Below are 24,822 nucleotides of genomic sequence, written 5' to 3' on the forward strand. Positions count from 1 at the left end.
GGCTCTGATTCTCCAACAGAGGGGAATTGCCAAGGGTGATGCCAGTGCTACCCGCAGTATCTGCCACCTGAGGCAATTGCCTCACTCTGCTTAAGGATGGGACTGGTCGTGCTGTTGGCTGTTTCTCTTAATTTCACCAGGAGCAAATGAGGCCATGACCAATCTCTTTATTTTGTTTCTCCCTGAAAGCATAGTGGGAAAGGAAGTGGATAGATGCCGTTTTGGAGTTAATGAGAGAAAGGCATGTAATAAATAAGCACTTTGTAGAAACACATCTGTATCCATTTATATTAAAAATAGATTTGCAAATTACAGAACCCTGCCAATTATTTTGCAAGAAAAAAGGTTGCTGTGTACGGTTTCCCATTCTGTCGAATGGAGTGGAGGAAAAGTCTGTACCCCTAGTTCCATGGAACTACTTTATATAAGTGTGCTTGAGTAAAACATGCATAACCATGGTTCTAGATGGGCACATCACCAGAGCTTGTTGGTTGTTGCTTAAGATTTGGCTGAAGTGGGAATTTAAAATTTCCACAATCTGTTTGTTGCCAAAACATCTTGGTCTGTTTCCAGAATCTGGCTGCTTTTCCTGCGTCATGCTGGCAAAAATTTGCTTAGGCTTTTCATCTTAGTTTTTGTCTTTCTGCATTCCAGTACGTTCAAAACCAAATATATCACTTTTAAAAAATGTTGTAACACCATGAAATAAACTAGTTTGATTGATGTTGGATTGCCACTATTGTTTTTACAGCACTAGCAAAGTATACAATACTTTATACAACCTAAGAAGATTCATAATAAGGTCCCACCTCAGAAATTAGTTACATGGATTGGATTGGATGCATTGGATACATATCTACTACCCACAGAATAAAGGACAAATCCCTTTCCATACGTGACTGTTTCTGCGTTGAGGTTATGGTCTGAGGTTATAACTGTGTTCTTTGCCAGACAGTAGTCTGGGGTTTGTTGGACCAGGTGCAGTGAAACCGCGGGCGGCGTGGCTAAGGCATGGTGAAGTTGCAATGAACACAGTACAATTTTGGGGGTTAAACAGGCCACAACTTTATTGATTACAGGTGCCAACGGGTTTTGGCACACAGGCATTGGGTATGTATCCTGTATCAACTAACCTCCCTGCTGGTTGATAATTTGGCAGGGTTAACCCAGGTTAAGGATCGTATCCTATGGTATACATCAAATTGGGATAACCCCTCCAAGATTACCATTTAGGGAGGGCTATGGCACATCAGCCCCCGCCCCACCACCACCAATCTGGGCATCCGGACAGAAGCACCTCATCCTGAAGATTTGAAGGAGCCTCAAAGGATAGCCCTGTATAGATGCTGTTGTGATTTCTGGTTGTGTTTATGGCATGTTCAGGTTAAAATGACCTTGGGGTTCATGTCAGGAAACGCATTCCAGCTACAACATGGGTTTCCCCACCAATCCTTTTCTGTTTTACATGAACAACATCTTAACATGCTGATTTTTTTCTAGTGGGTGAATAGGACTTAAAAAGAAGGGATGTGCTACATTCCATTTCCCAATTTAAGCTAAATTTTAAAAATAATTTTAAAAATATCTGTTTATTTATATGGGCATAAATTGACTTTGTAAACATGGAAACATTAACAGAGTGAGTTTTAATCGTCACAAAAATCATTAGCACTTTCATAGGACAATGAAAACACATCTGATTTTAAAATCCCTCAAGAAAAAAATTTATTTCAAAAGGCAACCATAATAAAAGGCTGCAGCACTGGGATACATTAGCAAACTATGAAAGCAGCTAGTGATGTTCATTATTGTTATTGTTATTTATTTAATTTCTATACCGCCCTATACCCGAAGGTCTCAGGGCGGTTCACATAAAATATAAAATACATAAAATCAAAACAAAGCCAGCAACCCCAAAAGAGCCAGCATTTTTAAACAGGGTCTAGGACGTAGATCAAGTCAGGCAAAGGCCTGGTTGAAAAGGAACATTTTTGCCTGGCGCCTAAAGGTGTATAATGAAGGTGCCAGACAAACTTCCCTGGGGAGAATATTCCACAGATGGGGAGCCACTGCAGAGAAGGCCCGTTCTTGTGTTTTATTTTATATCCCACCTCAGAGCCTTTTAAAATAAGTGGGTCAGTATAGTGTAGTGGTTAGAGTAACAGACTAGGACCTGAGAGACCAATAAACATCTTAAAATGTTCCAAAAACATGCCCTGTCTCAAGTTTAGGATGATTTCCCCTTCCCTTCTCACATTTTGCAGAGTGGAATGCTTTTTAGGGGGCTTCAGGGCCAGGGGGGATGTGGAACTTTTTTCACTTCAAGGTAACTCATCTTAAGATAAAGGGATGCAGGTGGCACTGTGGTCTAAACCACTGTCTTGGGCTTGCTGATCAGAAGGTTGGTAGTTCGAATCCGTGCGATGGAGTGACCTCCCGTTGCTCTGTTCCAGCTTCTGCCCATCTAGCAGTTCGAAAGCATACCAGTGCAAGCAGATAAATACCTACTGCTGCAATGGTAAACAGTGTTTCCATGTGCTCTGACACTTGTCATGGTCCTCCATGCACCAGTATTGATTTAGTCATGCTGGCCACATGACCCGGAAAGCTGTCTGTGGACAAACACTGGTTTTCTCGGCCTGAAACGTGAGATGAGTGCCACAACCCCATAGTCGCCTTTGACTGGACTTAACCATTCAGGGGTCCTTTACATTTACCATTAGAAATCACCTAGAGTTGCATTTTTACAGCTAACTGGCCTTTGCTTTCTTGAGATTTTGAAGGGAGGGAGTTCCACAAATATTGATTTATTCATTTTGCAAAACCTTTGTACCACTGAACATCAAAATACCCAAGCTGAGGGAGGAGGATAAAAACAACGCAACCCCTTCAGGATTCAGCAGAGCGGGAAGACCTATAGAAAAAGACCTTCTCCATAGTGAGACCTTGAAATCTGGAATGATCTCCCTGGAAGTACATTTCTCCACCCTCATTGTTGGTCTTCACATGTCAACTGAAGACATTTTTATTTATCCAGACTTCTACAGTTTTATAATGGGGGATTTACTAGCAGCAGTATGTGAATCAGTGCTTTTTTTAATTAGTTAATATCTCGTCTTACTGTTGTTGTCTTTTACCGTGCTTATATATATATATATATATATTGCTCTGAGATCCTTTGAAGGACGAGTGATTTCTAAATATAATAAATAAATAATACAAACAGTGGAAAAGCCATAAAAGCACAACAAAACAGATTTCAGACATAGTCAAAATGCTGGTTGTGGACAAATTAACAACAGTGCTAAGCTAGAGAAGCCCGAGTGAAGGAGAAGGTTTTCAGCAGTAGCCCAAAGTCTGCAATAGTAGGAGCCTGACATATTTCAAAAGGGAAGGCATTCAAAACAAAAAACAAAGGAAAACCCAATGCTGTAATTTTATTGTCACTGAAGGGAAGCAATTGCACCTGAACTTTCCCTTATCTATTTCCGGAGACTAGCTATGTTAGTCTCTTGCAGCAAAATGAGCAAAACATCCTGAGTTGCTAACCAGTTTTCATCATGGCATAAGCTTTTGGGGACTAGAGTATCTAAGGTGGTCTTAAATACTAAGCAGTTTGGACCAGGGTGACAATGGGCAACTTGAATTAACTCTGTAGTGTTGCATTCAGATTGTCTGATAATTTGTGGTAATAATTCCTTTTGGGATGCCTCAAGTAAGCAGCTCGTCACAGTATTATTTTGATTCTCAAAGCGTTTTCATTTGCAAATCTAGAAACAGGAAAGTATGATAAAACTTGTCTAGGTGTATCAGCAACCACTTTTTGCTGCAAAGTAAGAGAAAAGCTGGTCAGATTTGTGAGTACCTTTAAAGGGTAAAATGGGAGGCAAAACACTGGCAGATGAGCAGCCAACACCAGGAGACACTGAACATCTAAAAGCAATGAGACTAACCATGTGTTTTCTGGCACGGCTCCTTTGCCTTTAGTAACTGCATAAGATTTGTGACACAAAAAAGAGCTCAAAATTAGTTTTGTTGCTGCTTCTTCTAACTTGCCACCCTGTTGTTCACTTCAGCCGCCTACTGTGACAGCATACTCCTGTATGTGTTTATTGGGAAGTACCATATTTTTTGCTTTATGAGACTCACTTTTTCCCTCCTAAAAAGTAAGGGGAAATGTGTGTGCATCTTATGGAGCGAATGCAGGCTGCGCGGCTATCCCAGAAGCCAGAACAGCAAAAGGGATTGCTGCTTTCACTGCGCAGCGATCCCTCTTGCTGTTCTGGCTTCTGAGATTCAGAATGGTTTTTTTCTTGTTTTCCTCCTCCAAAAACTAGGTGCATCTTGTGGTCTGGTGTGTCTTATAAAGCGAAAAATACAGTAAATCCACTGGGTTCAATGGCACTTGCTGCCACGTATGTGGGTAGTAGAGGATTGCAGCCTTCGAGAATGACCAGATTAAAAAACAATTAATGGCACAGTCAGACTAGAGGATGGTCTTTTTCTCTGTGCTAACTCTTGTAGATTCTTAGACTGTGGGGGAAGATATATTTATAAAACAGTACAAACATAGCTGGCATAAAAAGACAACTTGAATGTAATGCCAACATTTTTTGGTATGAATTGCCGATTGTCTGAGGGGCTATATGATACATTTCAATTAGAATATTTGAATTGAAAACATGATGTGGTTTGTGTGCCTCTTGCCAGCTCACAAGCATTCTGTTATTTAAATTTGATCCACAAAGATGAACCTTCAACTAAAAAGCATCAGCAAGGAGAAAAATAATGGGCGAGGATTAGATTTCTTTATGGGATTTTACAAAAATGATCTGTGTATGTCTCAGATGCAATAATATAAGCAGTGTCTCTGACCGTAACTCCTTACTTTGAATGCATTAGAACTTCTTTAAACAGGTTTTTTTTTTAATTTTTGTGTATGTGATTGTATGATATTATTTAAAGGCTGTACAGCGTTCAAGTGTCAGCATCTATATAATTATTTTTTCCTTTGACAGTCCAGTATGTCAGAGCTATTGTGGGTGCATGTGACCATTTTTCTCTAAAATGTAAATAAAAGGGTTATAGCTACAAATCATGCTCAAGATTTATTTCAGTATTCCTACCACATGAATTCTCTTAATAAGGCACATTTTGTGACCTTAGCCTTCAGAACTGCTGGCTGCAACTGTGCGAATCTTAATCATGAAATGGTTTTGGGAAAGTTATTTTTTCTTCTTTGGAGCTTCCTGTCTCTGGGCATATGAGAGTGGTAAACAAATATTGCGCCAAATGTTGAGCCACTGCCCTAAATCTAATAACAATAAATCTCCTTGTTTTTGGTTGTGCTGAGCGGTGCTTGCACATTTTGTTTTCGCTGAGGCTTATGAGGATGAGTCGGCGCGCTATCTTGCAGCTGCTTTTGTATTTTACGTTATCACAGAAGTGTAGCTCAGCTTAGCAGGCTCTGTTTATGGCAGCCCAGGTTACCTCACTGACTCAGTAGTTGACATATTCAGCTTGAGCAATGCTGGCTGCCAGCTCCTTTTGACTTGAGTTTTGATCCACATTTTGGTGAAGTCATCTTTTAGCACCAATCTGCCTGGGAAAAACAAATGCTGACCTGCAGTTAAAAATAGGGCCATTATGATTTTTTAAAAAAGAAGAATTAGTATTTTGATAGGGTAGGATAACATGTAACCTTTTAGTTAAGCATCTTGTACTTCTTTGCAAAGACGTGGGTTCATTTGCAATCAGTTGAAAAGTTTTTGTTTTAAGGAAGAGAAGGAGAACCATGTAATTCAGCAACAGCAACTATCTGCTGATGAAACACACACACACACACACACACACACACACACACACATCTCTCAAGGTATCATTAACATTTTGCTCATTTTAAGGAAAGTAAAATTGTGTTCGAGAATGTTATGTTCAAGCAGGAGAGTTATTTCATACTTGTAATGTGAAACACAGCTATATTTTTCTTTGGGTTTTTATGTATTGTCTTCATCGTTTGCTCCGTGACTATGAAACCCATAGTGATAAGTGCCTCCAACCTTGTTGTGTGACAGAGTTTGAGAGCCAGTCTCAGCAGCTGGCCATGGAATCCACAGTCAGAGCAGGCCACAAGATTCCAAAGGTCCAGAGGCAGAAAGGGCCTGCAACACACACATTTAGGTTTGTACAATTAAAGGAGATTTATCACCATCAGTGGCAAACTTTGGGGTCTCAAATTTCAGCAGGGTGCAGTGCCAAAATTCAGCACCCCCAGCCTCTCACACTCCATTCTAAATAATTGTGCCCCCCAAGCTCTATGCCCAGTGTGGCCAAACCAGTCACATTCTCCTAAATCCTCCTCTGTTACCATCACCCTAGCACAACAGATCCACTTTTAAAAAATGGACCTTTTGCAGTTAAAAAAGATACATCTTCTCAGAGTATCTTCTCCTTCATAGATGCTTCAAAACAAAGAAAACGGGTATTCAAAGTTCACTTTCTGGAGAATATATTTCAAATGAAAACTATTCACTGTCTAGCTAGTTCTCGTCTGAAAGGATAAACACAGTATAAATGGCTGGAGACTTGAAGATCACTTTAAGTTCTGGAGGAGCGAACAGGCCTCTTGATGCAAAATCCAGGGTCTGGCTGGAAATAAGGAAGTTAAACTGGTACTAGCACTCTCTGCATGGAAATAGTAACTCCTCTGTAAGTTAATCTTTCCATCTTCTTGTCAGACATTAATATCATGCAAATATGTCTGAATCATTCTCATGCCTTCCACCCTTCAATAATATTTTCACAGTAGGCATTACACAGTAACAATAAAGCTGCATAATCCTTTTGTGTGGCTATTGTGCTCTTGAGGTGTAGTAGGGCACCCAACAGCATTACATTCCTCCTGTGCTGTAATTGGTGTCTCCACCCAGGCTTATAAGAATTTTATTATCACTGCCTTATAGAAGCAGCTCCACTTGTAGTCAGAGGCTGCTGTGCTTCTCCATTAAGAGCTGGTTTTATTTAAAAGCATCAACTAATCCTTAAAAGCATGAGGCTTTTAGCCAAAGACGCTATTCCTAAAATAATTGTTTTATATGGGATGTTGTTTATTAAAGTTGGCACTCTTTCCCCCCTCTCTTCTGGTTTTGACCATCCTTCTTAACCCTCTCTCATATTTGCCATACACATGCCTTTGCACAGCACACAGGGGTCTCTGCAGGTGAAAGGTCCTTTTATTTATTTATTATCGTTTATGTCTTTCATCAACCCTATATATCTAAAGTTAGGTAAAAGTAGCCTTATATCTTATGTTTTGTATTGCATTGTAAGCAGTGGTGCCATCTACTAGAGTGATAGTTAATGCTTCAATGCAACCTTTATGAATTCCACCTCTCCACCATGATTCTGGACTACAGACCTTGGTTATATTAATTGTGGATGTACAAGAGAACAAACAGAAGCTCTTTAAAAAAACCCCATGGCTACACTGAGCTTCCCTTCATGTAAGGAAAGCTGAGAAGACATTCAGTGACGGAAGGCTTCTTTTCCTCTAAGGGCCAGAGTTAGGAAGAAATGGAGACATGCTCATAATATTCTTCTCTGTGGAAAGCAGAAATCATACAAAGAAAAGAGGGCCACAGTTTATCATGATGTGGAAAATCATGATGTGGAAAACCCCACATAGTCCTTTCAGTTGCAACGAAGAAGGAGAGTCTCACTTGCACTGTGCTTCCTGTTGCATTTCTAGCATGCAAATCTAGGAAGAGTCACCTTCCTACTTTGCAGGACCTGTCCTACTCTTGAAAGCAGGAGTTGAGATTGCCCTAGGTTTTGACCTGAAGTTTCAGGCTTTTAGCCTTCATCTTAGGGCCTCCAGGGGAATAAGTACATTTCCATGTTGGGTGAGAGTATCAAGTAGATAAGCTTCCCCTTACCACTGTCCTGCCCCTGTTTGACTTTTGCTCTGCTCAGCCACCCCTTTTCCATAAAGCTCTATCAGGAGGTACCCAGTCACAGTCAAGATCTTCCCGAGCCAGTTTCCAGCTTCTGTTCCCCTTCCTACAACATCACTCACCTAAACACCTGTTCCACCAGGTCCCCTGCTCTTCCAGGCACTACTCTAGTTCCCAGACTTTGCCCCCCTGTATTTTCAGGATCTGAGTCTCTGGGAATGAATGGCATTAACAATAATTGTGAAGAAGTATGGTCAGGTGAATAAGACTTCAGTAAAAGAATGGGAAGGTGTTGATCTTGAAAGTCGCTTTAAATTTACAGTGCACGCAGATCTTCCATCTTCTTTTGTCACAGTTTAGTAAACCAGCATGCACACCACTCGCAGGATATACCAAGCTGTGTTTTTACTGTGCTACCTATTTATTATTTTATCCATGAATAGCATGAAATAAAGAACTACATATATGTTGACACAACAGTATTTTAAAAGTTCATGACTTACCAAGTTCCTTAAATGATCAGGGAAGCTTCCCTATAGAAGTTGCTTCTGCCTACATTCTGTGAATGACTGGCGAGAGAGAGAGAGAGAGAGAGAGAGAGAGAGAGAGAGAGCGCAGCTTTAGGGTCTTTTGGAGCAGTGATCAAGGAGGGTAGTATCACCCAGCTGGTATGGTGATTCTGAGAAATGAAACAACCCTGGTACAGAAACGAAACTGTACCCGAAACACACACTAATGAGAAAGTAACCAGATGAAAAATGTGTTTGTTTTTTTAATTTAAAACATGCACTTTACTGTAATCATCAAAAAGTCATATCCTGGGTCTATAGACTGAGTGCACATTCCACACTGGTCACAGAATAACTGCAAAGCAGACAAAACTGCCATCAATTTTTAGCATAGATAATTGCATACTTCCTCAGATTATTACCTAAAAATGGTTTAAATAGGTCACACTAAATGCGGTAAGGGCTATTGTGATAACCACAATATGAAAGAAACATGTAAACTCTTTAATATTGTAGATATGATACATTTTCAGACACATGGAAGGGTTTTCTTCTTTCCAACAAAATTACTCACATAAGCAAAAATTAGTCTTGCATTTCTTCTTCCAATTTTTTTTAAAAACATGCAAAATTAAATTTTGGGGACTATTTTATAGTGACACTCTAATTGCTTCAACTACATAGAGCAGAGACGGAGAACCTGTGGCCTTCCATATGTTGCTGGACTACAATTCCCATCATCCCTGGCCATTGGCCAAGTTGGCTAGGGCTTGATGGGAGTTAGAGCCCGGGAACACTTGAAGGGTCATAGGTTTCCCATCTCTAGTCTAGACATTTCATTCTTGAAGCAACAGTCTACCTAAAATTATCAAGTCTTGCTTTTTTAAAAAAATCATTTTCCAATACAGAGGATTAATATAGATAAGACAGATGTCTTAAGAAGCTATAAAACTGAGCATGCAAAACAGAGGAATTACACAATCAGCAAAGACTTTTGCTTCATAGCTGGAGAACTGGTGGGTGTATGGCTAGAGAAATGTGGAAGTACAGACTGCAAATATGTATTGCTGCAGGGAACAAAAAGTACATGGAAGGATGGGAGCCTGCAGCAAAGTTGCAGACTAACTAATGATGATTGCAGAGACTGAGTCAGATGAGGCACAGATCATTCATAATTTCACCAGACAATGGAGCCTTCATAAAGGCCTGACTAAAGAGGGCAAGGGTTTGGCCCTGTGTGCATTAAGGCTGAGTGTTTTGGTGTCGGTAAAAACCAGCAATGTACTATTTGAACAGTGGATTCAAAGTTTGAAAAGTGTATCTAAAGACTTGTATTACAATGGGGTCGGAGAAAACAAGGGTAACGAATATGAAGGGAAGTGGATTGCCTGTTTTTCTTCTCTCTCTCCCTGCTGGTCTATAAATTCTGCAACCTTCTGGGTGTTCCTCGCTACAGTTTACCAAAGGATGCAATGTTATATCGTAGTACACTTCCCCATTCTTTTTCCAAGTAGCTGTTCTTTCGTATCATTAATAAGTTGGCAGTCACAGTGAAGGCTGAAACACCAGGTTAAAGGAATTCTCTCTCTCTCCTGTTCTGCTTCCAGATATCTCTTATCTTTCCTTAATGTAATGGGGAAAGCTTGGGCCAGAATGAGATATTACCGAGATACTCAGAACACCAACCCTGATTATCTTCCTCCTCTCTCTTGTTCCTGGCTGGCAACATCTGTTAATACAAAAGCATGGTGTGACATCATCACCATAAACTGAGTTTTCTTCTGCCTTCCACCAGCACAAAGCAATGAAATGGAGGCAGGGAGCAGAAGCTGCTGCTCCATGTCATTCATTATACTTGGCATCAGAGAAGAGAGTGGAGGAGGGAGATGCAAAGTTGCTGCTTGCTCATTACATAAAGAGAGAAAATGCATTCCCCCACCCCACCCAAAAAAGAAGACCACAGGTTTGCATAAAATTTGTATGCACTAATTTTTATCTTTATCTATGAATATTGAAATAATTACTAGGCAACCTCTGTGTCTGCTTAGCCTGCTGTCCTGGTGCTGTTGATGAGCAGTTCTTGCTCCCTTCTAATGGTTCTTTAATCAATGGCACCGTCACTGGTATTTTTATTCTCCCAGGTATTTGGGTCCTGGTTCATCTTGTGGTTGAATGAAAACATCTAGTGTTTGATTTTTGAGTGTGAATGGTATAGTGAGTTTTTGCCTGATGTAGTGGCTGGCATATTGGACTAGGACCTGGGTCCAGAGAGGTCAGGGTACCATTCCCCACTCAGCTGTGGGGAGTTCACTGGACCAGTCACAGCTTCTCCGTGTAGCCTGCTTTGCAGGGTTGTTGTGAGGATAACACGGGGAGGTGGAAAACAATGTACACCCCTTTTAGCTCATGGGAGAAAAGGTAGAATATAAATGGAATAATAAATAATTTTTAATGCATTGCTTCCAAAATTGATTATTTTTTTAATGTATCATTCTTCTTTTTGCATTATTGCAATTAGTTGCTTTGAGACTTTTGTGGGACTCAACACACATCTAAGTAAATAATTTTAAAAACAAAACAAAAATATTTGGACGGGATTCCTTCCAACTCTACAATTGCATGATTCTATGTTTTTATGTAGCTCAAGGATTTGTCCCACCTGCATTCCAGATTGCCAGTGCTCAGGCTGCAGAATTCAGGAGGAGGGTGAATGGATTAGACTCTGTTCAGTGGTAACCAAGAGAGTTTGCAAAGAGTTGTTCCTCCTTGCTCCAGAAATTAACCTGGAGGCCTGGAGGTCTTCACTCATCTCAGACTCAGGTTAAACTGAGTAAGTAATGGCAACATCCAGCGAATAAGTCAAGGAGACACATTGCAGCATGATTCCACATTGCAGATGAAACAGGTTCCAGCACAGGGAGTTTACATACTCAAACTGCCACCAACAATGTCACGATGAGGTTGCATCATGGTCTAGACACAGGACAGTGTAGGCTAGCATCTGATGTGGTCAAGTGAGAAAATGTCTTTCCTGCACCAGCTGGAGATGATGTTGCAACATTTAAATTGGTAGACGTATAACAGTGGCAATGTGCATTGCTAGAAGCAGGGAAGATTCCTGAGTGATCATTAAAACAGACAACTGATTTCTACCTGCATGCTTACTTGGGGATAAGCTACATTGAATGGGGGCACTTCCTTCTGAGTAAACATCCATGGATTAGGACTGCTGCACATGCCTTAAACGTGGATTAGTGAAATGAATAAACATTTGACAAATAATATCACGCAGCATATCTGAATTTCAAGAAATAAAAAATATGTGTCATTTCTGGGGGTTTTTTTTAATAGCCAGTGTACGTGGTAGATCTGAATCCTCCATCCTTAAATTCACAAAAGGAGGAAAGCTTTGATTGGAGCCATTGGGAGATTTTGAAAACTGCAGCCACAGAGAGGCAATTCTGATCACAACTGTAATGGGTCCAAAAAGTTAAAGCTGCTTCCTTGATTTAAAAATCAAGCATATCAGGACAAACATCACATCTAATCCGGCTCTCAGAAGGGGAACAGACATCTGGCTACATTTTGTAACAGAAATGTTACAAATGCCTCACTCCAGGAAGCTATTCTGATTGTTTACATTAATGTTCATTCACCTCACAGCTCTGTGTGAGGTCTAATGCTCCCCTGTCCCTTTTCTGTTTCGCACAGTATTTTGTGCAAGGGTGCCAGTTTGGCTTAATTTCTATTTTAAAGCACTCAATTCCTGGGAACTGTAGTTGGTTAAGAGGGTGCTTGGAACTGCAGCTCTGTGAGGGTAAAGTATATGTCACAGAATTTTTCAGGGGAATCCATGTAGTTAAATGTATGATGTGTGGGCAGCTGAAGAAACCTTGTTGAGAAAATGGCTAAGCCTGCTACCAAAGCTCACGTGGGCACACGTCCGCATGTGCGCACACACACACACTCTATCTATCTATCTATCTAGCATTTGTATACTACTTATATGTTTTGGTAATAAGCAGTCTATAAAGATATGAAATAAATGTACACACTGTAATTCACAGGTGGGTAGCCTGTTGGCCCAGAGGCCACACTCTGCCTCCCCTGATGGCTCCTGAAGCTGCTTCACTCTTCCAGCCCCTCAAACTTCCTTCCGTTCTGTTTGTTCCTTCCATATTTCTCATGGCTTTTGAAAGTGTTCACTTCCCCGCTCTCGGAACAGGTGGCATTTTATTTAATTAATTTTAAAAAATAAAAATAAATGTAAATGCCCCACTTCTATGATTTGAGGAAAATAACTCTCCCTCCCTTCACAAGGTGCTCAATAACAAATTGGTAGGCTCCTGCTCCAATAAATTACTTTCACTTGCTTACTTTCAGTAGCTATTCTGGTTAGAGAGAGAGAGAGAAAGAGATGAGATTATCAAGCCATATGGAATTGCTAGATGCACGAGACCTGCAAAGGGACTGGGAATTCTAATCTGAGGTAGCCATGTTGAAGACTGAAGCAGGATGGTCTTTATCCAGAATTAGTTAATCCAGAATATTTCAGCTATTGCTGGCATGTGCCCCCTTGACAAATTTGCCCGGAGGGAATGCAGCGCTCATCACCTCCACCCCACCCCCAGCTGCAATTTGCCACAGTGAATTGTTTTTCATAAGCACAAAGGTGACTGCTACTTGCTACCATTTGTAAAAGGGAAATGACATTGCAGACCTATGTCACATTATTGCCACAAGGAGAAATGAGCTAAATCTCATAAAGCACTTTTGTTCACAGTGCAGTGTGCACTTATCATTTTGATGGAAATTCTGGGCATGCTGCTGTGGCCTGGGCCTTTGGCTTTACAAATGTTACATAAACGGTAACTTATGCGGTGAGACAATGAGAATAGACTTGCCAGACTTGCCAGGTACAGGATTAAATATACAAACATAGAACCTTATTCAGTTTGCCCCAGGCATCAAGCCAAAGGAAGTTTTTAGTAAATTGGTCTTAAATTAGGTCTTTATCTCTTAAAAATTGAAATGAACAAAGAGCAAACTATTCCCACTATTTCAACAGCAGTGGAGATACTTTCCTTCCCTCACCACCCCCTTCCTCAACTGATGGAGCAGAGGTTGATCTGAGACACTTTCTAGCCTTCCATTGACTCCAGAGACTCCCATCTGAATTTTAGGCTTGAAGGAGTTATTACTACTGCTACTTCTGCTTCATAGGGTAGACCCATTGAAATGATTGAGACTTGAGTTAGGCATGACAGACCTCTATTGAGTTCAACTCTTCACATGACTATATCTGGATTCAGTGCATACTGTGCTAGGACTCCATTCATACGCAATGTGTGAGTAAAGGGTAAAAAGGTAAAGGGACCCCTGACCATTAGGTCCAGTTGTGACCGACTCTGGGGTTGTGGCGCTCATCTCGCTTTATTGGCCGAGGGAGCCAGCGTACAGCTTCCGGGTCATGTGGCCAGCATGACTAAGCAGCTTCTGGCGAATCAGAACAGCGCACAAAAACGCCGTTTACCTTCCCGCCGAAGTGGTACCTATTTATCTACTTGCACATTGAGGTGCTTTCGAACTGCTAGGTTGGCAGGAGCAGGGACCGAGCAATGGGAGCTCACCCCATCACGGGTATTCGAACCACTGACCTTCTGATCGGAAAGTCCTAGGCTCTGTGGTTTAACCCACAGCACCACCATTGTGTGAATAGCTGTCATCAAATCTAACACACCAGCTAACAATGTGGTAGTATATAAGCAGTGAATTAAAAAAACTTCAAAAAAAAGTCCATCAAATAGAATTATCAGTAAGCAACAAGTGACACATATAGGTGTGTGCCTTTGTGGTCTTGTGGTTTATTTAGTTTGTGGTTAAAAGGTAGTCTTCTGTAAACATGAAATCGGGTCTTCCTTGGTTTGCCATATTGTAACCACAAATCGTAACCACAGATCAGTTTTCTGTGGATGGAATCCCACTGCTGTCCTGGTTGTCATAGAAGAGCTTTTGATCCCGCAGCACCCAAAATCCTAGAAAATTGTCTGCATGGAACAAGGTGGAAGACAGTGTGGGGAAGTGCAAGCTGGCAAACATTGCCTCCCCTGCTTTCTTCTTGACGGAGGTATTTGCTGGATCAATAGGCCTTCTTACCATAAGCACAAGGGCAACAATTGGATTCCACCCTGTATTATTTTAAATAAAACTTTTTATCTAGTTTTTTTTTTAATGGAACATTTTCTTTCAACATTGCAATTCATAGGAAACTGACTTTCTGGAGTAAACCACAAAAAAGCACGAAACAGATTTGGTGTAAGAAACTGAGGCATCTGCTATTCGATAGCATTTTATTTTATTTTTGAACTTGCTGAAACTTTTTAATGAAATACATTATTTACTGTATTTTATTTATTTATTTTTAAAAAATCAATCGGTCCTACCTCCACCTGCTGATCTGAATGTTCTTTCAAGCTTTCATGTCAGTTAAGTTAAATTGAATATGTTCACCGATACATCAAATAGTTTTCAATGTTTTTATAGCTCAAGGGTGACTAATATGAATCAGGTGTAAAAGTAAACGTCCTTTTCTGTTTCAGGGAAGAGCTTCACTTTGACCATCACAGTCTTCACAAATCCTCCACAAGTAGCCACGTACCACAGAGCCATCAAGATCACAGTGGATGGGCCTCGAGAACCAAGAAGTAAGTATTCAGATAACATGAAGTCCTAACCTAAAGACACAGAAATAGAATGAACACACACACACACACACACACACACACACCATTCTATTTAATAAACTTTGAATCTGATCTTACAATAAAATTTACTAAGGCTGTACTCCTGTGTACCTGGGTGGGGGCCTTGGGCCAACTGCAGTCCTTCAAGCCTTTATCTCAGGCTCTTGGGACTTCCCACACTAAATCCCCTCCCCAGCCCGAGCTCCTCTCTCCAGGCCATTCCTTTCACTGACCTTGCTTCACACTCCCCTTGAGTGTTTCTGCCTGGCTAGAATGTGCCTTCTAACACTGAAAATGCCTTTTGTTTCCTGGAGGTGCAGCCAACTGTACAAAAGCAAAATTTTCATTTGTTGCCCCGCCCACTTTTGCCTCTGGCCCTGCCTTCCCTCACTGGCGTGTGACCTCCAGAAGATTCCCCAAAGGAAATGTGCCCCCCAGGCTGAAAAAATTTCCCTGCCCCTGCTAGACACAGTTCTTTGGGAGATGGAACTCAATGGGGTCTTATTTCCAAGTGAACATGTGTAAAAACTGCACTGTTAAATCTGACTGGCCGCATTTTAGATCTCTAGCTACATGGTTTGGGGAAATCAGTTAGCTAGGAAGTTACACTGTTTTAAACCATACTTTCACTGCGAGGGAGGGGGGCTCCCCTAGGGATCTGTTTTGCATGGCTATTGATTTGGAAAGAGACAGTTGAAATGCCTTTTTGAAGAGAATGAACAGGGATAGTAGATGCAGAAATTGACAAAGGATGTGGGATTTCAAACACACCATGCATATTCTTCAGCATTTCTTGCTCACTTTGGAATTTAAGGATTTTAATTTTAGAAACAAAATAGCCCTGTTCAGACTCCCCCCCTTTCCCCTCGAAGCTGGCAGATGGAACAGAGGTGAAAGGGGTGGGGGAGGCCAAAAAACGGCAACCAGTTGCTCTCGTGTGCAGCTTATTGTATCTCATGCCGGTTTGCAGCTTAAGAAAACAAGTAATTCTTGAAGGCCACACTTCAAGCAGGCAGATGGAATTTATTTCACTGAGGCGCAGATCTTCAGCCAAGTGACTGCCATATTTTTTTTCTTCCCATTTTTAACAATTAAGAATGAGCAAACAATATATGGTATCTCCAGGGATAAATTCAAAATACTCACATGAGCACAGTGTGTTCAGGAGGGGAAATTCCCCACCCCAGAGCCACCTCGTTGCTGAACTAATGCAATACGTTCCCTTCTCATTGCCCAAGGCAATAATTAACTTTACTGTAGAATACTCATATTTGTATTGAAATATCCTCTTGTATGCTGAGGTTTGTGGTTTCTTCTTATTCCCCACCCCGCCACACGCGTACACACACATTTGGCAGAGGCAGTGTGGCTGTAGCAGAAGTCAAAACGGGAAGAGCATAGAAACAAGCGCCCGTGGGAGGGAGAGCATTGCAAGTTAGGATTGAGTTCCAAATCAATTCTGTACATTAAAAAAAAAACAACCTTTGTGTGAAATCATGGCAATACTGATAGAGCACTGGCACCGACTTTAACAGACCTGTGAAGACTTGATATATAATGTTCTTCATCGGTTTCGTTTTTACTAGCTCATCTTGCTAGCTTCAGACTGATGAATATTTCCTCTTTCTTTTCATGCAGTTTCCATCTAAGTGTTTGTCTGCATTTGGACTACGCAACTGTATATGTAATCTAGAGGATGTTTTTAAAATTAAGTCTCATAGTGCAACATTGTATTTTCCAAGCAAATTGCCATGATATTCAGCTGCCTTAAACATGCAGTACCCTGCCCCAACCCTGCTAGATACTTATGTGTGTGTTTGTGACTGCAGTAGTGTCATGGGTTCGTGCTTACAACGTCAGTTATTATTTTTATATTTCTTTAGAGCATTTTTACACTGCTGCTCAGCCAAAAAAACCTCCCAGAGTTGCTTGCATACAGTCAATTAAAACCAGACAGTCCCTGTCCATAGGATTACAATCTTAACACACACACACACACACAGAGAGGGGGGGGGAAAGAGGCAGGGAAGGAAGGGGGGGATAAAACTTAGGTACTAATTTTTAAACAGCTTTTATAATGACCAACTGGCGCAGTTCAGAAGGTACCTGATTGAGCTGGTCTTTTGACAAAGCGGATGGAATGATTATGAATGGCTTACGAATACTGAGCTACATGTCTGTCCGCCAATCAGTAATATTACCCCACCCTTTAAAAACAATTTCCTATCTTCTTTCCAGTCCTGGAGCATATATGCATGCCCTTGTGGAGACACCTCCCACCTGCCCCCATCAAACTCAATTTGCAGCAACAGTATAATTACTGGGCAAGGGATGGGTGACCCGGCATCGGCACAGGTTGTGCTACAGGCACATCCTGTGCATCATTGGGTACCTGTTGTGAGCTCCTTGATGAAGGGAAGAGGGTTAGGAGTAGCAGCATCCCTTCTCTTTTCCAGAGCTGGTCTGCTCCAGTCTGACCAGCATGCTTATACCACCTATTAGAGTTTCCTCAGCAATAGCTATCCTGCTTGCAGAAGCTATCCATAGCATTGGATCTTAGGTTCAGCTAGTGATGAATTAGGCCTAGCAGTGCTTATACAGCATTGACAAAACAAACACCTGCTTTTCTTGTTGTTGCCTGGAAATGCACACTTCCTCATAGCTTTCATGCGCACACCCCTTCTTCTGTGATAAACCCATTAGTACTACCACTTGAAGACATTACCTAAAAAATACAGGAATGCCATAGGAGTGAAATTAATAACGGGTCTAAAAATGAGGGTCTCCAAATGAGCAGTGGGGTCTCAAAGAGTGGCTCTACATCCTCAATGTACCTTGTAATTATTGGATTGGATCCAGAGAGTGTTATTCACACTTCAGTTCCATTAAAATCGTGACAACTTGCTCTATTGATTTGAATTGGAATGAAGCATGATTAACTTAGTATGGATCCATCCTGTTAATACTACTGCTGTGCTGCTACAACTGTGTGTGTGTGTGTGTGTGTGTGTGCGAGAGAGAGAGAGAATAGGCATGTTTCTACCTATATATTCTAGGAGCTCTTATACATTCTATACCGGGTATAGATTTATTAGGAGAGATGGTCCAAGAAACACAGTAAAATTATATCCCTTCTGGGCCCATCATGCTAGCTGTCTTCTTGGCAAACCAAGCTTTGCGCTACCAAGAATGCCAACTTATAAGATTTCATATTTTTAAAAGCAGCATGGGGCTTCTTACAAAGCATGGGGCTGGCAATGAACACACTTTGTACGTTGACTCCCAAGTGGATTTTCACACAAGGATATGACATATTGTCATGTGATGGATAGGTGGGTTGCACCCACCCAACTGTCAAAATTGTTCTGCAGTATGGAAGATTGATAAAGACCAGAACCAAAAAAGTTACCCACCAATTCTTATATAAAAGATATTAAATGTAGTTGAGTATATAGTCTTATGAAACAAATATTACTCCCCCAAAAAAACAACAACACCCAGATGCGTAGTTTTTAGGAAGCACTTGAGCTTTAAAATATTTGGGGAAGAAAGACTGAAGGGACACTGAGCTTACTAATATTGTGAAATCACTAGTAGTTATCCATTAGCAGCCTATTTTCTTTCCTCAGTGAAACACATCTAAATATAGAACTACACAGAAAATAAGGATGGCAGTGATAGAGATCTTACTTTATGGTTTCTAAAACGAACATTCAATTTATGATATCTTTTATTTTCCATTGTAGAGGCATCTGAAACTTGCATTCATTAAATAAATTCTGGTGGAGCGTTTGCCAAAAAGACTTAAAAGGTTATTTTCCATGGTGGTGAGCTTATGAATCACAAACCAAAGTTGCTTTTCTATGAGCCAGTTCTTTGAAGAAAATCATTACCTAGATCAAGAAATGTAGTAGACGTACAAGGATTCTTAAATTAGCTACTTTCCCCAAGGCTATTTCAGTTATTGTATTTTTCAATGAACAAATAATGTATTTTCCCTCTTTTGAGTGTGTCTTTAAATGCTTCTCTGCCATTTGAGGATAAGGCTATCAATAGCTGCTAGTGCTAGCCCTATATCAGAGGCAGATTATCTCAGAATACGATTTGCTGAGGATCAGGAGTGGGAGAGAACTTCTGATCTCATGTAGTGCTTGTGAGGCTTCCATAGATTTCTAGTTGGCCACTTTGGGAACAGAATGTTGAACTAGAATAACCCATTGGTTTGCTCCAGGAGGGCTCTCATGTTCTTATTGTTTTAAACCAGGCTTCCTCAAAATCGGCCCTCCAGATGTTTTTTGGCCTACAACTCCAATGATCCCTAGCTGGTCAGGGATGATGAGAATTGTAGTCTTGAAACATCTGGAGAGCTGAGTTTGAGGAAGCCTGTTTTAAACACTACAATTATAAACCTATGATCCATTAATTTTTTCCTTATGGAAATCAAGCCATGGCCAAATTTCTACTCAGAGATGTGTCCTACTGAGGGTGCCCAAGAGGTGTAGGGAAAGAACTATGTACCCGCCATTTGCAGGTTGTGGTGGTAGTATATGCATTGAATTGATTATCAGTTCTGTAGGCTGTGTGTGTGTGTTAGTACAAAGTGCCACTATGTGAAGACCCCACCAACAGTGATCTGAACTGACAGCATTGTTCATTGGGCAAGGAGAAGAGGGGATCCTCTCTCAACCACTGATACACATACACATACATACACACACACACACACACACACACACACACACACACACACACCCTTCCTATCAAAAGGGCAGGACTCAGTAAAATAAAAAGCAGCAAACCTCTGTGCACTGAGATCTGAACTCCTTGAATAATGTTCCATCCAGTGTGTGCTCGGCATTAAGAAGATTCATAAGCCCTTTCCTGAAATTGCTCCTCCCATTTTGAGTAGGTAGCTGTAGCACCACAGAATGGAAAGAGTGTTTCTCTGTCCTCAGTGCTTCCCTCACTGGCAGCCAGTGAGTAAACAGCCTGGCTCAAATACAGGAACTACAGACAAAGAAACTTTGTGGTAGCAAATGGGTAAGGGTTGTAGCAGGTGGGGGTGGGGAAGAGAAGGTGTAAGATTACACAGCTTGGATTGCTACCAGAGGGGACCTATTTTCGCCACCTTATTGTTAGTTTTTGCCTCTCAATTTGCATTTCTCTTTCTTTTGCCTTCATCGTGGAACACGGGAATGCAGGTGGTCAGGCCACTTGGGGCTTTATAGGGCAGCTGCAGCAGCACTCTGAAATAAGCTTGGAAGGGGAAGATCTGCACCACACATTTAAAGTGCATGACTTCCCCCAAAGAATACTAGGAACTGTAATTTGTTAAGGATGTCGGGGATTGTAGCGCTGTGAGGTGGGGTGTCCTGAGCCCCTGACCTGCCTGGTGGCAAGTCAGTATGTCAAGTCCAAAACCCAACAGTCAGGAAACAGGGTCCAGGGTCAATCCACATCAGCAAAGTCAAGAAAATGCAGTCCAGGGTCAATCCAAGTCAGCCAAGTCCAGTAATCAGGAAACCCAGTCCAAAGTCAACCCCAAAGCACAGTCCCATGGTTGTCCAGGAGCATTCAAGCCAAGGTCCATCAACCTGAGCAGTTGAGCAGACACAGCCCCTCAACTCTGCTTCCCTTTTATACTTTGCATGCTGATTACAGCTTCTGGGCTTGATGAGATATGCGGCCCTCACCTGTTCAGAGTCTACTCCAGCTGAGGAATCACACACCGCCTCCCAGAGCTAACTAGCCCCTCTTGGCCAGTTAGGGAGCTGTGAGTCCTTGCCTGCCTCAGCCTCCTAGAGCACCTCTTCCGCTGCTCCCTATGACTCAGAGCCTGCCATGTTCATGGAGACAGGGGCCCTTCTGGCTCTGGTGATGGCTTCTGCTGCTCTGGTTCCTGTACACTGACTGCCATCCCCTCACTATCCTCCATCACCCTGTGAGTACTTCCTTTTTCCATCCCCAGTTTGCCCCGGTGTCTCCCTGTCCCAAATTCACCCCTCGATTGGATCCTCTTCCTCCTTCCAGTAATCCTGCCAGTTCACGACACAGTTTCCAGAATTCAATTTGGGGGGGGGAGGGGAGTCATGTGCTTTGAATGTGCATTGCGTGTTCTTCAGATGTATGACATGGATCGTCCAAAAGACTAATCTCATAGGCCTCTAAGACAAATGGCTCAGAAATTGTAAGATGTTTATGTATTGACAAAATGAAAATTAGTAATGCCAGCTAAATATAAAAGTTATGGCTTTTGAACCTACTACTGCTACTACTACACATACATGTATGTGGCATTCTAGGCTGGTTTTTGTTACCTGCTGGCTGTATCTTTTCGACTGAGCCGCTGACAGTTTTGGTTGACCACACCACTTCACTGTTGAAAGTTAATACTGTTTGACTCATTCTGTGCTGTTCTCATCAAGCCAAAGAAAACAAGGGGAAGAATAATCTGCCTGTGTGCAGTTTGGAAACTTCTCAGAGACTCTGCATGCAAAGCACTATATAGTAGCTTACTATATCTCTTTGCAAGCTGCAGAGGAAAAGGAGGAAGCAAACAGCATAGCATGCGTAAGACTATGCAGCACCATGGACGACATGAGAGGGTGCAGGGAACTGCAAGAATACTTGTTAGTACAATGGAAAGACTGTTAAGGAAGTTAAAGTGGGGGGGGGGGGAATACTAAGCCATTCCAGTTTCGACATGCAGAGATGTTTATTTCAGAGGCAGGGGGAGTTGCTCATTTTATCACAAGTGGGTTATTTTGGTTCACGTTGTAAGAGTAAACATTCAAGCAAGGGAAAATCCACTTTTCCTTCCACCACCCCATTTGTTAAGCAAAGTTTTGATGACTCAGGGCATGAGCAATGGCATAGAGGGCCTTTTCATTGGTAGAGTGAGTCGCTTTAGTTACTAGTGGCTGTTTTTAACTCTCGAAAGACAGTTTGGAAATGAAATGGGTTCAATATATTTCTGGGAAGAACACCCCGTTACAAATTTACTATAGTGACTGAGTTCAGTGGCCATGATCCAAAGATTCTGTTTTGCATGTAAAGACAGACTTCCATAGGTGGGGCAGCTGTTTGCCACTAGTTTGTGAAGAAAATCAAGCAGTATACACAGAAGCCATTCTGCATGCAGAATGCTGCTAACTGTACACATAGATTGAGAAGGGCTGTAAAGATTTTAAAACTTTCTTAAAGCTAAGTTAAATTCTTGCGTGGAATTCTTGCTCATGAATGTTGTCAATATTCTATTGCTACTATTGCTGTTTAACATTTACTTTGTGTCCACTAGGGATGGACAAATCAGATTTTTAATTTCACGTGTTCATAAATCAATTTCATCCTGTTTCTGCATTAATCTACAGGGTTCCCTCCCCAAAAAATGTACCAAGATATACATTTTTTTTGTATGCAGTATCTTAACATTATCTTTAAACACTTTTAAATTTAAAATAAACATTTTGTATGCATTTTGGTACGTTTTTAAAGCTGAAATCTAAAATCTGTCTCAAAATTCAGAGAAGTGTAAAAACTGTAAGATACCTGTGTTCTGTTCCACATATTAGTCTGAGAAGTGTAAATCAGGTCAGCTTGCTTAAAAATGGGGCTCAAGCAAAATCTTCAAGTATCTCTAATGTCAAAGCAACACTAGGCACAATATGACAAAATGAATACAGTTTCTGCCCAGGAGACTTAAACAGTCCCCATTTGTCTCAGTAGATAGAGGTGGAAAGAGAGATCCAGAAATGCCAAATATACCTAGTTAGGTAAGCCCCGCCCTGCATAATCGATCACATGATGCTGTGCACTATTTGAATGGCAATGCCTCGAATATTTTATTGGGGGGGGGCAAAGAGACTTCAGCCCCTAGGAGTTGGCTCCTATGAGGCACGCTTTTTCTAATTCTCTGGTAAAAGGAATACATTTATTACAAAAAGAACCCCTCAAGTGATGCTAACAAGCGTGCTTCACACCAAAGGCGATTGAAAAGGCACTCCAGAATCACCAGCTAATCAGAGCTGAGGGGAGAAATTCTCAATGCTTTTTGCCAGATTAATTTTTTTCCATGGCAGTAATGGTCCCCTTTGCAAACTCTGAAACACAAGTTTAATGTATTAGGAGCAAGGAAAGCAGCACCCTTCCCTTGAGACATCTGGCTCTCCTAATTTAAGTGTTTTCTTAACAGACTGCTTCTTCCACACTTACTTTGCTTTTGCATGTCCTCAAACAAACTTGTTTTTGGTGAGTGCTGGAAGATAGAACATGTAAATAAAGGAAGGTTTTTCCTAAACCCTTCACATTCTGGCTGGCATTAGTCTTCGCTTTAAAAGTTATTTTAAAAAGAATTCCTATGTGCCTGTTTTACATTACTTTTACCGTATTGGCCCGAATATAAGCCGCACCAGCAAATAAGCCTTATCTTTAAAATTCATGGGGGGGGGGGGTAAGAGAAAAAAAATACAGTACCCTAATATAAGCCGCTCCCTTAAAATTGTGTTGTGCTGGTGGTCCTAGGAGCTACGTGCTGCCGTGGCACCCGCCATCTTGCCTCACCAGAAGTCCTGTAAAAGCCAATTTTTGTAAGGTCACAAATTTAAGCCACACTTTAACTTTTCACAGTCGGAATTTGTGGGGAAAGTGCAGCTTATATTCAGACCAATATGGTACTTCAGTGGGCAGGCTTATCTCTAAACAAGAACTTATGAAGTAAGTCACTTTTTCTAAACAAGGAAGTTAGATGTTTCTGTGTACAGAAACGTGTGTATCCACAACTTGGGTGTACACCTCCAGGACCCTGCACACATAACAATCAGTGCCGGATTGACATATAAGCTAAACAAGCTGTAACTTAAGGCCCCACTCTCTTGGGTCCCCCAAAAAATTTAAAGGAAAAAAACAACTGGATGTACATTTCCAAAAAAATAAGATAAAAAAACAAATAAAATAAAACCTACATACAGTTAGAGCTTAATAATTATTTCACTATTAATATCTTCTTAATTGTATTTCAGTTCAACAATTACTTTGATAAAATACATATTTTGTTATGTGCAAATGGCTTTAGATACCTATTAGTTCCATAAATTACCATATAGCATATATTCAACATGAAAAACAGTGACAATTTGTTGTTGACAGAGGGCAGCTGGACATATAAAGGGCCCCATTCCCTTCAGTAGCTTAGGGTCTCATCAAACCTAAATCCGGCCCTGATAACAGTGATCAATTTTCGGGGTTGGCACGTGCATTCCACATGACACCTGGTATCCTGTGTCTCATCAGAGAACCTGCCTTTTTAAGGATTCCCAATTCCGTGTTATAAATAAGACTCTTGTTTTTGCTGGACTAGACTGACATGTCTACCCCTCTGGAAGTTCTGCACACCTAGTTTGTTTGTGTGGAGGCTTTTCCAGAAGTGATGCTGAATGAGTAAAGGAGCTGAGAGTAAGGATGATGATGCAATATTTCTCCCTCATCTATGCATGCTGTTCATTGTCATGGGTCAAGACTCCTGTTGTTCAATGGAGTAACCTGCAATTCCCAAATGCTGCTCATTTGCCTGATGGACTTGGGGACAGCAAAATAAAGGCAGCTGTGGAAAATGTTGATTTG

At 41.2% G+C, this 24,822-nt stretch overlaps 1 protein-coding gene across 2 annotated transcripts in view; it reads left to right on the top strand.

Moving 5' to 3' along the window:
• The window catches only part of RUNX1 (RUNX family transcription factor 1), a 181,919-nt gene that overhangs the window by 111,172 nt on the left and 45,925 nt on the right, over nucleotides 1-24,822 (top strand). For both annotated transcript variants that reach the window (XM_083608847.1, XM_083608848.1), the window contains exon 5: nucleotides 15,061-15,165. In XM_083608847.1, coding sequence (XP_083464973.1) covers nucleotides 15,061-15,165 — 105 coding nt within the window. The remainder of the gene's footprint in view (nucleotides 1-15,060; nucleotides 15,166-24,822) is intronic.

The sequence above is a fragment of the Podarcis filfolensis genome (assembly GCF_964270895.1).
Source record: "Podarcis filfolensis genome assembly, chromosome: 4".
In the NCBI taxonomy this organism is placed as follows: Eukaryota; Metazoa; Chordata; class Lepidosauria; order Squamata; family Lacertidae; genus Podarcis; species Podarcis filfolensis.